This window comes from Notamacropus eugenii, chromosome 1 (assembly GCF_028372415.1).
Source record: "Notamacropus eugenii isolate mMacEug1 chromosome 1, mMacEug1.pri_v2, whole genome shotgun sequence".
NCBI lineage: Eukaryota > Metazoa > Chordata > Mammalia > Diprotodontia > Macropodidae > Notamacropus > Notamacropus eugenii.
In genome coordinates, this window is record NC_092872.1 from 561,731,079 (window position 1) to 561,749,483 (window position 18,405).

General features: G+C 37.3%; 1 protein-coding gene across 1 annotated transcript in view; it reads right to left on the reverse strand.

Moving 5' to 3' along the window:
• Window positions 1-18,405, reverse strand: part of TPO (thyroid peroxidase) — a 179,241-nt gene that overhangs the window by 120,444 nt on the left and 40,392 nt on the right. Inside the window, exons 4-6 of the mRNA XM_072631561.1 lie at window positions 10,974-11,103; window positions 7,863-8,069; window positions 443-958 (exon numbers count right to left, since the gene is read on the reverse strand). Of these exons, the coding sequence (XP_072487662.1) occupies window positions 443-958; window positions 7,863-8,069; window positions 10,974-11,103 (853 nt within the window). The remainder of the gene's footprint in view (window positions 1-442; window positions 959-7,862; window positions 8,070-10,973; window positions 11,104-18,405) is intronic.

Below are 18,405 nucleotides of genomic sequence, written 5' to 3' on the forward strand. Positions count from 1 at the left end.
TGTTATTTTTACATAATTGCCCCACATTTATTGTTATGATTTCAATTCAGTGTTAAGGTCTCTCCCATGAAAAGTCTAGCACTAGAACTTTGGGATCTTTGATGTCCCCTCATTTTATAGATGAGAGAACTGAGTCCCAGATAATGTAAATGACACAGCATTATAGAATTTAGAGCTATGAGACCTTAGAAATCATCCAGCTCATTCCATTTGTTTTACAGAAGGTAGTTTATCCCAGGGCTACATACAAATGTTTTCTTACTCAAAGTCTCAACACCTGTCACTCTCTAATGGCAGAAATAGATATTAAATACTTCTCCTTGTCTCTCCACCCCCCCCAAAAAAAGAACCCAAAGCTCTTAAAATGAGGACAGTAAATGCAAAGCGGTGACAGAACAAAGGTATAGATAGGGTCATAAACTCAGTGTGTGGAGGGACATACCTGATGCAGAGCCCCCACAATCTTTCGGGCCTCTTGATAAATGGTTTCAGAACTCCAATGGGCATTCAGTATCTTTAGGTTTTTGGCCAGGCGATTGTGTTCTCTGAGCCAAAGGGTGTGTATGGCAGCCAGGGAGATCACTTCACTGGCCCTGCTGTCCCCAGCCAAAAAGCACTCGATTCTTTCAGACTCCTCTGTGTTTGGAGCTTGTGCACAGGCTGAAGGGACTTGAGTCACAAAAGGTAAATACTCTCTGCCTCCATCCACATAGACTGTGTTAACTTGAAGCAAGCCTTCCTCGCTAGTCAAGTTCCGCAACTTCTTTTCTATTGCAGGGGAGCTGCTATAAACTGTGGAAGCATCAAGGAAGGATGTTAAGCTGTTCATTTGTTGCCTTGGGTTTGATCTGGATAGATTTCCAAAGAGGCTTCCTTGATCCCCAGTGCCACAGGCTGGAGATGAACGGTAGAAAGGCAGGCATTCCATTCCAACTGATAATGTTTCATTGGCAGGAAGCTGCATGAAAGAATGGATTCAACTCTGTTTACAATTTCCTGGGCACATCTGATTTGAAGGAAGATAAAAGACAGTATAATGTAATGGGAAGAATACAGGATGTGGAGTCAAGGGACCCTAGTTCTTCTGTGAGACTTTGAACAAGTCACTTACAAGTGGAATTTGGGTTTCTTTGTTCAGAAATAGGTGCTGGATTAGAGAATCTCATATCTCTTTCAGATCTAAATTGTATAATACTATTTACTATTTTTTTAGGGGTTCCTCTCTGTCACCTATCCCCTTTGTTGGTCTCTGTCCTCATCCATCTCCTTGACTTGTGCTTGTACTAGTATTGACATCTCCCCAGTCTTATTTCATTCCAATATTTTTCACATGCTCCACGAGACTATTAAAATTTTCCTGTTTCCTTCCTTATGCTTCATTTTTTTTCTTTGTGTAGGCTGTCCTCTCTACAAGTAAAATATTCCTTTTTCATCTTCTGTTGAAATTCATTTCTTCCTTCAAAATCTAGCTCAGGGAAAGACTTTCCTGATTTCCTCCTCACTTCCTCAGATGTGGCTGAAAGTGAGCTTTCCTTACTAGAACACTTGTCTGGATCTCTCTTGTGTTGATAGAGCAACACAATGAGAGATTTATATCTGGAAGGGATTTTAGAGGCTAAGGGCCTTAGTCCTACCCCCTCACTTTATAGATCTTAAGGTCACACAGATAATTTAAGGCAGGATTGGAACCAGGTCTTCCTGACTCCAAGTCTCATTTCTTTATGTACATGTCCCATTCCCTTCCTCTCCCAACACACCAAGTTCTTGAGCTCAGGGAATGACTGTCAATTTTCATCCTTGTAAGCCCATCAACTAGCACAGTGACTTGTTCAAGTCATTTTAATCTCTCTGGGTCTCAGTTTCCTCATCTGTAAATGAGGTGAAGTGACCTCTGAGACTTTAAGGTCTCTTCCAGTCTAAATCTGTGTGGTGATCCTAAATAAACATTGATTATATTTATTGTATCATATTATTTATTGTACATACATATTAATTATATTTATGTACATACATATTATATTTTGTTGTTATTCAGTCATTTCAGTCATGTCTGACTCTTTGTGACTCCATCTGAAGTTTTCTTGGGAAAGATACTAGAGTAATTTGCCATTTTCTTCCACAATTATTTATAAATACTGTTATTTGTAAAATATATGCATCACATTTTATACTGTATAAAATTTATTATATTATATAAATATTTGTTGAATTCCCTAACTGTCAAAAATTATTTATTACATTGAAAGTATGTATATTAATTTAAGACATATCTCCTAAGAGGAGCCACAGTGTGCTCTGGTAACGAGCACCTGGGGGATGCTCCAAATGCAACTAAAATTATCTTTAAAAACCAATGCCTGTTTCTCCTATTACTCACAGTATGACACAAAAATTCCCTTCAGTCCTGATGTTCTGTGCTTCTAACACCAATGGACTCCATTTAATGGGGAGCTGCATAGCAGCAGTGGTTTTCTGAAACGCCATTATTTCTGAACTCCTGCAATGTATCACCGTGTGCCCATGTAATGAGGCATGGTGAGTCACCTCAGTGATATGCCAAGGCTACATGCTTCAGAGAGATATTAGTGGCAAGAACGTAAGAGGGGTAAATGGTTTTGAGTTCCAAGGGAACATCTTCCATGTCTGGGAAGGGATGATTTCGCCCATTGATCTTATATTAATTGGTTGAATACCAGCCCTATGATGGCCACACATTTCAGGCCACAAAGAACTCAGCAAAGTTAGTTTTCAGCATCTCCATTTTATTAGGAGAGAGCTGAGGGAAGGTAGAGCTGCTTTGTCTTTTTTAAACTAGTTAAGAAACAAAACTAGAAATATAAATGTTATATGCAGAGCAGAGATTTCCTATTCTAAATGTGACAGTACTGTGTTTCACTTCATCAGGAGAGAATCATAGATTTAGAGTTGGAAGGGGCACCATGGAAACCATCCTCCTCATTTTATAGATGAGAAAACTGAGGCCCAGAAAATTGAATCACTGCCCTAGTAGCTGCAGCCTATTATCAGAAACTTAACTCCTTGGAGAGATTTTAATAATGAGAGGTGAAAAGATTGTATCTTAAGGTTTATAAAAGCCTTCTCTACCAATAGCCCAGTGAGATAAGTAGGGCAAGTGCTATTATTATTCCCATTTTATGGATAAACAAACTGAAAAGGGAGTTTAAGTGATTTGCTTATGGTTACACAGCTAATAAATTATTAAATAAGGACTTGAACCCAGATCTCTTCTAACTTCTAGTCTAGTGCTCTGCTCCATTACCTGCCTTAGCATCTTCCTAAGCACTTTAGAACAAACTTTAGCCTTCCCCTCCACTGATATACCACCTCCACTGATCATAGTACTTTATTTTTACCAGGGGAGACAGGATACACTTTATGGAGGACATGGTATTGGAGGCCACCTTAAAGAATGTGTAGGATATGTGTCTTCAGAACCCGAAAAATTCTTAATGCTCATATTCAATCTGGGGGAACATAAAAGAGGACTGTTTTCCGAATCTGGGATTATATTGTGTTCAGAACTTTAAATTTAAACCTCAACTCACATCATCTCCTGAAATTTGCTAGTCCCAGGAATTAAAAAACGAAGTAAAAACTCTACATGTTTAAGGTATCTTAAAGAATCTTAAGTGTGAGTTGACTGCAGCTGGCAAGTTATATGATGAAAAGTGACCAAGAATGACTAGTAAATGCTGAGAACTCAGTAATAAGATTTCACCATTAATTAATTTTCTGTGCTCTTCTCCCACTGAGAACTAAATGTTTCCTATAAGGAACTGCGTAGGTTTTAAGCAGTTGAGTCAGTTCATGAAAGCAATCCATGTAAAACCAACTCATATTCCTGAAAGGAAGTATAGTCCATAGGATCTATTGGATCTGCCTCTGCCAGGGCAGTGTAGGGTAATGTTGGGTAAGTGTTGGACTTTGAGTCAAGGACTGGGGTCAAATATCACCTCAGAGGCAGATAGGTGGCACAATAATGTGCTGCTCCTAGAGTCAGGAAGACCTGGGTTCTAATCTAGCCTTAGATACTTACTAGCTGGGCAAGTCACTTAGCTCTGCCTCAGTTTCCTCAACTGTGAAAAGTGAATCATAATAACATCTCTCTTACAGGGTGATTGTGAGAACCAAATAAGATAATGTCTGTAAAACTCACTCAACACAATGCCTGGCATATAGCAGGAGCTTAATAAATGTTTGTTATCTCTCTCCTCCTTTCCTTATATCCTATGTGATGCTTGAAAGTATCTGACTCTGTTTCCTCTGTAAAATAAGGAGAATAATAGCACTTATCTTACAAGGTTGAAATGAAATAATATACTTAAAATACTTTTCAATTCTTAAAGTGCTATTTAATGTGAGTTGGTAGTGTTATTACAGACCCACTGTGGAACCTTACTCCCCCAGGACCTAAAATTTACTCCCTTTCTCCCAACAAAGTATCTCTGGGCTACAGATATCAGCATCACAAATACAGTTTTCTCAGGCATGGGAGAGAGCTAATCACACACTGGTTCTAAAGTTTCACCTAACTAATGGAAAAATCTTTGTTGGCCCTGAGGACAGCAGGAAACCTTGCCTTGAGTGACAGTTTGGCAACTGAATTATTTATAGGATGTTTTCATTGTTCTGTTCTTTCTCTGGGATTCAAAATTTAAAAGTAGGGAAAAACACCAACAATCAACCCCAAACCCTAACAATAACAATAAAAGACAAACAACAGTTGAATAATAGGGTTTCATCCTCACATGAAAAAATGTTCAGTAAAGATTCATGGACAAAAGTAATTCTTTTCATATTGTGAAATCAGAAGTTATTGATTCATTTTTTCAATTGTGATTACATCTTCAAAGTACATGGCCTTTAGGTCACTGAACTATCCTTTGGGAGGAGAATGGGTAGGAAACATGCTGGATTCCCATGGGATGGTTGTTACCATATTCCTTTCTTGAAGACTATTGGCATTTTTCATCCTCTTTCTCCTACTACTTAGCTCACAAAATGATTTCCTCTTTTTGAAGTAAACAGTTGTAAGTACTGCCATCCTCTTTCTTGGTTCAGTGAGGTCTCATGACTTGGACATAAATACAAGCCTACTAAGAGAAAGAGCAACATTAAAAACCTAAGTCTTCTAACTCCAACACGACCTTCTTTCTGTTACCTCACTGCCAAATACTTTCCAGTTTCTGGTAATGAATAGTGTAATTACCTAAAGAATTTATGTTGGACAAAAGTCGATACTGCCAGGCTACATTCTTTTGAGAAGACTGAAGGTTTTTTCCTCGATAAAATAAGCGCCAAACCTGGGGTCTGGACAGTACTGATGATAGATAAAGTAAAAGCAGAAATGTGGTTGAAATAGGTTGCAAATAATAACCCAGAGCCTAGGCTCTTCACCTTCCCTATCTTCTATTTTATCTTCAAATTGCCTTACCTAGCTGCTGTTGTTAATTATCCCTTCCTTTTGGAAGAGGACCATTGACATCATGGAGTTTAAAGTGATATCACTGGGTTATAAGTGAGGCAGAGTTGGACAAAGTCATCAGCCTCTTGCTTTCTGCCAGTCATCGAAGTCTGGTGGCAAGGCAAAGGTCAGGATAACTGAAATTGGTCTGGGATGCAGTGGATGACCTTGATGTCTTCGATGTCTGCCAGGCTCTAAATGTCTCAGAGTACTTGCTTCAGCTACCTTCATTTCTGTTGGAACAAACTGTTCTCACCTGCCCATTCCACTAGGGGAAATCTTCACATGCTTGGGGTAAATACCTCCCTAACTCACTGATGGGTTTGTGGGTCCATCAGTTACCCTCAGCCTGCTCTAGCCCAGCTGCTATAAAGCATGTATACACATATATATTGACAATAGTATGTATGTATATATATGCATATATATGTATAAATATACATGCATACATATATGCATATATATATGTGTGTATATACAGATATATATACTAATACACACACACACATATATATCTATATCTATATCTTTATCTATATCTATATATATATATAAAATCTCACATAATGTTGCTGTGTGGGAACTTAAATGAAGGCACTGGGGTTAAAAGAAAAGGTAATTTTAACCTTAGGAACCTAGGCTTGGCATTGATTAGGTAGTAGCTAATAATCTCTGTCTAGGATTAAAGAATAGTCAGCTTGTCCTTATTTTGGAGAGGCTTTCTAGACAGCAGACTAGAAAATGGCCTTGCTGTAACCTGAGAAGATTATATCAAATCAACAAATATTTACTTAGCACCTTCTGGCATAAGGTAAAGAATAAGTGCTGGGAATAAAAAGACAGAAATCAAACACTCCCTGACCTCTAGGATATTACATTCTTCTGGGAGGGACACACCAATTATACAATTAATTCAAATATTATTCAAATTCAAAATAATACATAGTATTTCAAGGTCATCAACAACTTGGGCAATGAAGAAAGCAAGTCAATAGAATGTGATACCTGAGCTGTATCTTGTGGTGTAGGGAAAGTGTAGGGAAAGAAAAGAAAGGAAAGGAAAACTCAGGGCCCATAACAGGTATTATGGCCCACAAAAGGTATTAAATTAACTGAAATTTTTCATTTAGCTATGGCAGATGATATCATTATGAAGTATGAGCTTGAGTCCTTTGGTGATTTAGAAAAGAAATACTGGCAAGGATAAAGAGTGATAAGCCCTTAGGTGAGCGCTAAAAATTAGCAAGGTGAGTTCAAGTGGTTAATGCTGAGAAGCCCAGCTCCTAGCATGATGTACAGAATGTATATCCCACATGGATTTGAAAGATTGGGCATATGGGCAGAGGCAGCCACTCCAAAGAAAAAACCAGGATTTTGAGAGGCTGTTTGGATTGATTAGACACAAGGGATATGAGGACAAATATAATTGCATGTCATGGAAGTTTTCCAACTCAAGTTCCATGAGAGTTCAAAGAGAATCTACCCAACAATGAGGTCTGCAATCCTGGAGGTCAAGAAGTGAGGGGTCAGATTGAAAGGAAAATAAATTAAGATACCAAGGGGGTATTATTCTATTGCCACTTTTCTTACTATACTATCTCATTAAATGTCTTTGATTTTGCTGAATTGTGTTCTTTAGCAACTTGCAGTTACTCTAGCTTCAGAATTTTGACTGGAAGCAAAATCCCACAGAGTACATAAACCTAGAGGCCCTACATTTGAGAAGCAGTGCTCCAGGTGCTATACTTTAATACTTCATCTACTTATTATTCTATTGACTAATCTTCCCACTCATACATATCAGATTGACCTCCCCTGATGATTTGCCACCAGTCAATGGTTGGGAGGAGGTCATGCTGCATGAGACAGTTTACCCTACTTTTCATGGGAGCAGCTCATAACAGCATATGGCATTTTGTGGTTTGTATGGTGTTTTTTTAATATTAACTCAATGAAGTAGTGAGAATATTATTATCCCTCATTTACAGATTCAGGGAGGTCAATGGTTTTTCTGAGATAAGACAGAAAATTTGAATATATAGGTCTCTTGATTCTAAGTCCAATAATTATTATCTCACCATGTCTTGCTTCCCCTCTCAAATGTACTTAGTGATTTTTCTTTTAACACAGTTTTCTTCTTGTACACTGTGTGGCCAAAATATGAATGAGTGGGGAGATAGTGCCAGACATCTGAGCCAGCTAGTAGAAAGAGTTTCTCAAATTTCTGGCTTAGCTCATGAGCCAAGAGAATTTTGACTGCCCATACAACATAAAGGTGTTTTGCATTTCAGGGATGTCAGACAGAAGGGTTTTGATCCACCACCAGCTTTGCATTTGTTTGAACAAGAACTTTCAAAACCATCTGGTAAAAGCCTACCTGTATGGGGTAGCAGGGATTTTGGCTTTCACATGTCCTTTGGCAGTCAATTCCTTCCCAGAAGCTGGCTCTACTGGTACTCTGGGGTGTGAATGCAATGTCATGAGCTATGTATTGTCCCCACACCATCAGGAGATCTGTGTACAGGTCATCCTCCGTCACAGCCTCATTTGATGCATGGATGATTTTTCTTGTTACTTCTCGGACCTGGGGGGAAAAGTTAGTTTGCTAGGAATGTCAGTTCTTAACTTTTCACAAGTTGCTCAGTTGTTAAGAAGGAGAGATGGTAGACAGAAAAAAGGCTGCCATTTTTGGACAGGAATTCTCTAAGTAGTATGTGACTGTAATGGTAAGGTGTTAGATTAGGGATTCTTTCCCGGGGATATTTCTTCCTCTGCTTATACCTCACCAAACTCTATGTAGGTGGAGGACAACCTAGCAGTGTGATCCTTCCATTTGACATTCCAGAAGACATTTTGGTGATCGTTTAATACTAAGTACATGGATTATAATTCACATTGAAAGATACTTGAGCTATGCTTTTCCTATCTAGGTTTACAATTTTTTAAATATCTGATTTTATGGAATTCATTAAGTATTTAGTAAAGGCCTAATATATTCCAGGTACTATATAAGACCTTGGATATGCAAAGACAAAAATGAAAACAGACTTTGTACTCAAGTACTTTACATTCCACTGGATTTACATACAGAAGCATCAACTTTAAAGCTGGAAATAACCTCAAGAAATTATCTGGTCAAACATCATAGGTATTTCTATGATTAATATTCTTTTACATTCAGATATATGCACCAGTAGATAATTGATAGTTAAAGCAAGTTTCTCAAAAGTCACATATTGCTTAGTGTATTGTGAATTTCATTGTTAAGGCTTAAACCAAGTATTTGATGAAGATGAAAGCATGGCTCTGCAAATTTAGATATTGTGTTCTCCTCTTCACTGTGTGAAAAAAAAAGTCTCTACAGTGATCTTCTCCAACACTAGTTGTTTTCAGCTTGGAGCAGCTAAAGTTTAACTGTTTAAGTTCAGCAATGTGACAACAGATTGAGTATTGTCATTCAAATTCAATTTAGCAAACATTAAATACTGTGTAATATGAAAGAAATGGCGCTAGATGTTGGGATATAAAGACAGAAAATGAACCAGTTATCACTTCAGAGAGCTTACAATAAATTTGAGACTTCTTTGTGGGTAAGGAAGAATTTCATGACTTTTATATAAGATATTAAATTCAGTTTGATTTCTCATTTGATTTAGTATTACACTTTTTTAAAACCCCACCTATGATTTCATTGCTATAGTGAAGTTCCAGGTGAAGAAACCTCTTTTTACTGATGTTGATGGTCATTTTCTCTGAAATTTATAGTTTTCGAAAGTTGCCTAGAGCATTGAGGGGTTAAATGACTTTCCCTGACTCACACAGAAAATGAGTGTTGGAGACAAGACTTCAACATGGGACCTCTTTACGGTAAGGACAGCTCCCTGTCTACCATGTCATGCTTCATTCTCTCTAACTGCATAATAATTCAATACTTAGTGTATCTCTGATTTCATTTATATGGGTACTTCTGAAACTATTGCAAACTATGATTCCTAGTTCTCCTAATTATTAGTATTTCCTTATTGCCTAAATTATTATATATTTAGTTGATATACATCTTTATATATGTATTCACACACACAAATATATACATATGTCTATAGGTATGCATGTATGGAGACATGTATGTATACATTTTTGTGCATGTGTCTATACATATATATGTGTGTGTGTATATGCATGTATATTTATATCTATCTCTCTATCTTTCTTTCCCCTAACAGAGTGCATAAGGTTGAATGAGACTGGGCAAAGAATCCTGACGGATGGGAAATTAAAGTGACACAAAAAATGCTATGCCACTTCATGGAATGACATTAAAGGTAAGCAGTAACAAAGTCACTTTAGTTGTTTATATTGATTTCAGTGTCCTACTTCTAATTAATTTTTTAAAAGGATCACATAAAATGTGCTCAAGGAAATTCCTTGTAAATGGAAATCAACAAGGTGTTCAGGTATGCTGAAATAACTGGTCAATTTCCCTAGGTAACTGTAATGGTAATTTAAATGGGAATATCTTTCCCTTTCATTAATAGGCCCATGTGACCTGCCCATCATCACATAGAAGCCTGAGTCACATGAATCTGTGGAGGGAGAAGTTTGCTGATGGGGGGGAACAGAAAAAGGCAGAGCTAGAGCAGAGCTGAGAGGAAGTTATTCATGAGAGCAGTCAGAGGTAGGAAGGATGCAGGCTAGCAGGCAGTTGTCTAGTGTGAGTGAAAGAGCATGTTTGTGATTTGTTTAATGGAGCTGGTTTGTGGGAAACCTTGTGGGGGAAGGCTTGGGGATGCATTGTTATGGTGTAGAAATTATGATGAATTTGGCTTCCTGGTATCTGTATAAATGTTGTAGTTCTGTCTTCCATGTGGAGAGTCTGTGGTATGTTGCAATTCAGAATTGTGCAGGGATACCTGTAAATATTGTGTTGGTGCTACAGTTTGCCTGTTAATTAAGGGAAAAATCCATAATTTTTAAAGAGAATTAACCAGCTATTCAATTTAACCCTGTCAACTGTTTTAATGCTTCTCTCCCCCTCCTCCAGCAAATAAACATTTCTCTTTTTCATTGAACATCTCTTTTCCCATCCTCACCTACAATTATACAGAGGGATTTAATTCATTATAATTATGAAATACCATTGTTTTGAGATTTGGGAAAGATCGTTCAGGAGGAGTCAAAAGACCCAGGAATTAGTCATTATTTTTCATATGATTCAATATGTGGCTTTGGGAATATCCCTCCCACCTTTCTGGGGATCATTTACAACTTGAAATGAGGATAGTGGGCCAGATGGTCCTTCTCCATTAGGGCAATTTATTCATCTATCGTTCAGAGGCCACATGAATGTCCGTACTTGTACAATGTCATTTCTACTAAATATCAAGGAAGTATATGACACTGTTCTGCTTTTGAAGGCCAAAAGAACTGCGTAAGTGCTATGGGAAAAATATATGCCAGCTTAATTTCCATGGCATCATGATGTACAAACCTTTGGCAGTGGAAATTCATTGTAAAGGAAGTTGGGATCCCAGCCTCTTGGTTGACTAACTCCATCTTCGTAGATTGGTGGGAGCCATCGAGCCAGAGCTGTGTTGGCAGCTCCCCATCTGGGATTGTCTCTGTGGAAAATAAAAACAAAACAAAACAAAACAAAACAAAACAAAAAACACACTTGAAGGTTTTTGAGAAGCAAAAACAAAATGTATGAGAAGCATGATAAAAGTGTTATGGATAGAACTATCCCTTTGATTTAGTTCAGCTCCACTGCTTCAGGTAACAACTTTGTGTGCTTATGACAACTGAAGAGGTAGCTCCTAGCAACTCGAATGCAATTGACATCAATATATAAAATGCAAACACTTCTCCTTTTCCCATGCCCATGTTGTAAAAGCTCTCTGGATGTTGCTTTCTTGCCAGCAAGAAGGTTCCCCTTACTTGGAGGTCTTCATGCAGAGGCTGGATGACTACTCATTAAGTATGTTATAGTGAGAATTCTTTGCTGCATGAGTTGGATTAGGTGATCAGTGAGGTCCCTTCCAACTCTCAAATTCTGAAATTCATTCAATGCTACAGAAGGGATTCTTATTCAATTAGACAAGATGGTCTCTGAAACCTCTTCCACCTCTTGATTCTTTCTTTAGCCGATATTTATTTTGACCAGTCTTCTTTTATATAATAATATTAGGTAGGGTTCCTGATGCATTGCAGTTTCCATATCCTGTTTCAGACATTCCTATCTGGAAATGTGTTAGAGAGGTTCTGTCTAGAGATAATGTTAGACATATATCCAAAATTTTTTATTGAAGAGATTAAGTGTCCACTGAGTAAAAGACACAAAGTTAGTTAGTATAGAAGAATACAAAGAGTAAGAAGCAGTTAATGCACTTTGAGTTTCCAGCATATATGGGAAGATAAGTCAATAATAAGTTATTAAGTGCCTACTATATCCAGTATTGTGCTGAATGCTAGAGATACAAAGAAAGGCAAAAACAGTCCCTACTCTCAAGAAGTTCAGCCTAATGGAGAAGACAACATACAAGCACTAATGATATATGCAGAGCAAAATGGAAATAATCTAAGAGGGAAGGCACTAAAATTGAGGACTGGGAGAAGTTTCTTATAGAAGGTGGAATCTTATTAGAGACTAAAAGGGATCCAGAAAAACTAGGAATAAAAGATGAGAAGAGAGAGAATTCTGGACACAGAGGCCAGGCAAGGAAAACAGGCAGAACTGAGAGTTGGAGTGTCTTCTACAAAAAACAGTGAAGAGACCAATATCACTGGAAAGAAGAATACATGTTAGGGAATAAAGTATAAGAAACTGGAAAGGTAATTGGGTTGCAGGACATGAAGATATTTAAAAGCCTTTTAAAAGAAGACTTTATAGTTAATCCTTGAAGGATAGGGAGCCATCAGAATTGATTGAATGGGGAGGGGAGTGACATTTTCATATATGATAAATTTGACAGCTGTGTGAAAGACAGATTGGAATGAGAAGAGATTTGCACCAGGGAAACCAACCAGTAAGCTACTGGAATAATCCAAGTGCAATTTGATGAGGGCCTGTACTAGAGAGGTGACAATGCTAGAGAAAAAGGGGCATATTTGAGAGATATCACAAAGGTAGAAACAATAGACTTTGGCAATTTATTGGATATGGGGTGTGTATGAAAGAATGAAGAGCCATGGGATGATACCATAGGTGATCCTTGAGTTACTGAGAGGGTGGTGGTGGCCTCATCAGTGATAGCAAAGTTAGGAAGAGAGGAGAGTTTTAAGGGAAATGAAATGAGTTGTTTTAGACATATTGGACATCCAGTTTGAAATCAGAGATGCAAAACTGGAGGTCAAGAGGGAGGTTAATCTGAGAACCATTTGCATAGAGATGATAGGTGAAATAATGGAAACTGATGAGAATGTCAAGTGATAAAGCGTAGAGAATAAAAAGAAGAAGGCCCAGGATAGAAATTTAGGGGCCACCCACATGCATGACCTGGATGAATATCCAACAACAGAGACTGAGAATGAGTAATCATACAGATAGGAGAATAACCAGGAGAAAGCAATGCCTAGAGAGAAGGGGAAAAAAAAGTGATTGACAATGACAAAGGCTTCAGAGAAGTCAAGAAGGATGAGGACTGGGAAAAGGCCATTAGATCATGAGGTTTTTGGAATAAGGGTTGGTCACTATGTTGATCAGAGTTACTCTTTCAAAGTTTATTATCTTAAAATGTTATTGGACAAAACTTTCTCCTTGTTCTGCTCAATTCACTTTGCATCAGTTCATAAAATTCTTCCCAGGTTTTCCTGATACTATTCCCTTCATGATTTCTCATAACAATAGTATCCCATTACTTGTTCAACAATTGCCCATTTTGTTGGCATCCTCAATTCCCGCTGGCTACATCAAAAAGAGCTACTATAAATATTTCTGTACAGATGGGTCCTTTTCCTCTTTCTTTGATCTTTTTGGAGGTGTAGGTCAATTAGCAGTCTTGCTGGATCAGAGGGTATGAAGTTTGTTTTTTGGGCATACTTCCAAAATTTTTTCCGGAATGGTTGGAGAAATTTGCAGCCTCACTAACAGTGCATTAAAGTAACTGTTTTCCCTAACCTCTCCAACTTTTGTAATTTTCTTTTTTCTTTTTTTGCTAACTTGGCCATTCTGATGGGTATGAGGTGTTACCTGAGAGTTTTCTTAATTTGTATTTTTCTGTTTATTAGTAATTTAGAGCATTTTCTCATATAGCTATTGATATCTTGAAATTCTTTCACTGTAAACTGCCTATTCATATACTTTGACCATCAGTTAAGGAAGATCATTGTTAACTTTGGAGTGAAAAGTTTCATTTGAAGGATGAGGTGAGAAGTCAAGAATGCAGTGTTAATAAGATGGTTAAAGGAAGTGGAGGCATCAATTACAGATGCTCTTCTCAAGGATTTTAATGCACACATACACAGAAGGAGGAAAGATATAGAAGAAGCAAGTGGGGGTATCAAATGAAGATTCTTTTGAGGATGGGGAAACATGGGTATGTTTGTAGGAAGGAGGCAACTAGCCAGTAGATGAGGAGAAATTGAAGATCATTGATAGGCTGGGATAATAGAATGCCAATCTGTTGGAGATGATGAGCTGGAATAAGATCATTTGGGCATGAAGAGGGGTTTTCCTTGACAAGGAAACAGGTGAAAGAGGAAGTATTGGTAGAAGGTATTTGAGTGATCTGAAATAAAGAGCAAGGGAGAAGGGTGAACTCTCAGTGAATTACCTCTCTTTTTCAGAGGAATAGAAAGCTAGATTCTCAGTTGAGAGCTGTGAGAGGAGAGTCATGGGAAATCTGAAGAGAGATGGAAAACTTTGGAAAAATTGCTGTGGTGAATGGGGTAGTGGATGGTTTAGGGAAATGTAAAAGGATTATATTGCCTTATTGACAATTCTGTTGAGATCATGTAACATTAATTTGTAGTATACTTAGTATTTCTGGATAAGAATTTCAAGCACAAATAAAGTTATAAGAGTGGTAAAAATTCAGTGGAAAAAAGAGATGATTTCTGGTTTTGGGGAAGGGAAATATGGCAGAGATAGGCTTTATGTGGCACATAATATTCAAACTTGATTTTGAAAAAAGTTTATCAAGTATACACACACATGTAGATGTAAACATGTAAACATCTACATGTGTGTGTGTATGTGATCTCATTTCATCCTCACAATAACTCTAGGAGATAGGTGCTATTATTATCACTTCACTGATTAAGAAACTGAGGAAGGCAGAGTTTAAGTGACTTGCCCAGTAACACACTGCTAGTAAGAATCTGAGTCAGAAGTTGGACTCAGATTTTCCTGATGTCAGGGTCAGCATTCTACCCATTGTGCCATCCAGATGCCTCTATGTAGGAATTAGCCAAAGAAGGAAAGGAGCATGGTATTAGAGGTAGTGTTAACTATTTGAACAAAGGTATGGAGGAGATAGGAAGGCTCAAGGTATGTTTTAGGAACATTGAACATCCCAGTTTGGTTGGAGCATAATATGTTTGAAAGAGAGATGAGTTTAAAAAACTTGGTAGGATCAAAATCATGAAGGCCCTGAATGCTAGGATAAGAAGTTTAAATGTTATTCAGTAGGTAATGAGGGATGACTGAAGATTTTTGAGTGAGAAGGTGATTTCAGTGTTGTATTTTGGGAGAATTGAAGCATAAACCAGTATTATACTCATTTGGACTGTTTAGGGTAGCACATTTGAATTCTTGGAAAGCTTTAATTATGGAATGTTTTAAGACTAATGTTTCAAAAAGTTAGGGTACAATTGATAACCTAAATTAATAGCCAAATGTCTTTAAGTTTAAGCCCTACTTAATCAACAGAATACATATATTTGTAATAATTTTATCCGCAGAATCAAATTTGTGATCATTTATAATATGAACAATGAATATTATAAATGTAATGTGCAATTAAATAGACATTTAAAAATGGTTGTTAAACCCTTTGCTGAGCATTAGAGGAGATTCAGAGTATCACTGTGATGTAGTAGTACCTGACTTCAGGGAACTTCTAGTTCTCCAGGGGAATAAGATATACAAGCAGATAGGTATGGTAATACATCATGTTATGTGATAAATTCAGTAATGAGGAGAATTGGGTAAAAGTTAAAAAGAGGAAAATTTAAGCCTGATGTAAGGAAAAAATCTGCATGACAAATTGAAATATCCAAAAGTGGAATGGACTACTTCAAGAAACAGTGGAACCTCATAGTCCATTTGACAGTGAGTGGATTGCCTTTTACTTTTCTTTGCAGCCCCAGTTTCTTAGCTTCAGCTTAGCACACAGTAGGGACCTAATAAATATTTACTAGCTGACTGCCCTCTTCAATGGAAGAGTTCAAGCAGAGCCTGTATTTCTACCTGTCCTAAATATTACATGTAGTACATATCCGCCTCCCCCATTTTGGTTGTAATCGATGTCTTCTGAGGTCTTTCTACTATTGCATGATTCTAATAAAACAATGTGCTATGGAAGATTCAAAAGGCAAGCTTGTTATTAACCAGCAGGAATTAGGGAAATCTTCATGGGAGGAGGAATAATACCTAAGAGGGCAATTGCAAGAAAGATTCATTTGAAACCCTTCTGGTGATGGAATAAGTTTGGGTTCCTTCCATTCCCAAATGTGTTGATGATCTCATATGGTGCATAACTCCAAGGGAAAGCATCTTAACTCATCTCAGAACTCATATCCTCATGTCTACTGTACTTGAATAGCTCAATGGTGGAAAGTGATGTTACTTCAGGTCCACAATGGCATGTGTCTGGGAGGACTCAAAGCTGGGAATAATTATATTATTACTACTCCGTTAGATCTTCAGTACACCACAGTGGCTCAATTTGCAAAACTAGATGGGACAATAATGTAGTTAATTAATAGCACTAGGTCCACGCTTGAAGGTTGGAGCCGTCTTAATAAAGCATTCAAAGCTGTTACAGTTGATTTGTCTTTATTGGAATTGCATAAAGTGCTGCTCATGGGAAAGGCACTATTTCACTCAATTAAAAATAATGAAATGTTAATTTGAGTGCTTAGCCAATTTTTTCCCCTCCTGATTGGCTTTTATATTTTAGTAATTCACTAAGAAACTACAAACTCTAAAAGAAGTGAGGGGGAAGTAACATAAGACTTTGAGTTATAATTAATAATAGCTAACATATATGAATGTGTGTGTGTTTTTCATAACAGTCCTGTAAAGTAGCTGCTATTTTTATTCCATTTTATAGATGGGAAACTGTTAGACACTAGGTAAGTTACTTGCCCAGGTTCATACTACTAGTTAGTGTCTGCGGTTGGATTTGAACTCAGGTCTTCCTGAGTCCAATTACCATGCCGTGCCACCTAGGGGCTTCAGGCTTCTGACCATGATCTGCCTCTGACGCTGTAACTGTGTGATGTCTTAACCTCTCAGCTTCTGGCTCCTCATTTGTGAGATGGGGGTAGTAATTTTTGTACTGCCAACCTCCCAGAATAGTTGTGAGAATCAGAGAGGATAATGTATATGCTTACACTTTTTAACTATAAAATACTCTTTGAATGCAAACTAATATTTTTGTAGTATCTAATTTTCACAACAAATCCATTAGCAAATTAATCTCTATGGCATAGTAGATAGAGAAATAGATTAGGTCAAGAAAGACCTGGGTTCAAATCTTGCCTCTTATACCAACTATAAGATCATGATAAATTCCTTAAACACTCTGAGACTTGGTTTCTTTATCTATGAAATGGGGATAGTTATACCTGTATTACTTACCTCTCAGAATTATTGTGAGGATAATAATAATGATGACATTAGATAGCACTTATCTAGTATTTTAAGGTTTATAAAATAATTTACAAATATGATTTCATAATTTCATAATGACACCTACCTCCCAGGGTTATTGTGAGGATACCCTCTCAGTAACCCTGGGAGGTAGGTGCCATTATCATTCCTGAAACTGAGACAGGCAGAGATTAAGTGATTTGACCAGGGTCCCACAACTCATGTCTTCCTGATTAAGAATTCTATTCATTTCATCACCTGACTGACTCAGATCTATCAAAAAAAAAAAAAAGGGCATAATATACAGAAAGCCCTTCATGAATCTGAAGACACTATAACATGTGATCTATTATTATTAGTGGGCTTCATCTTATGTATTTCCCACAAATACATCCCCTCCCCTGTAACCCAACAGTAACCCAAACTGATTTCCCTAAATTCAGTTGGATTGAATGAAGATAGTTGCAGCTCATTTTCAGAGGGAATTTATCTAGTTAAATAATTATGATCTCCTGGACAGTAAGGAGAACAAATCAGTCAATACTTAAAGAATTTAATTCAAGTATTCACTGGAAGGTCAAATGCTGAAGCTTAAATACTTTGCCCACAAATTAAAAGATGAGACTCATTGGAAAATGCCCTGATGTTGGGAAAGATTGAAGGCAAAAAGAAAAGGGAATGGCAGAGGATGAGATGGATATATATTGTCATGGAAACAAGGAGCATGCAAATATTTAAGTATTTACTATGTGTCAGTCACTGTGCTAACTCCTGAGAGTAAAAAAAAAAAAGGCTAAAGGCAGTCCCTCTCAAGGAGATGGCAATCTAATGGGTGGGGGAGCCCAACACACAAACAAATATATACAAAGGAAAATACAGGAAATAAAAAGAGGGAATGTACTAGAATTAAGGCCTGAGAAAGACTTCCTGAAAAATGTTGGATCACTCTGTCTTTTAAATTCCTTCCTAGTTCTAAATCATGGGATCATCAATCACTAAATTTTTTTTTATGCCTCTGATATGTCCTGTATACTCAGCGATATACAAAGAATCAAACTCTACTTTCAAAGAATTTATATTCTCTCGTGAGATACCACACGAACATATG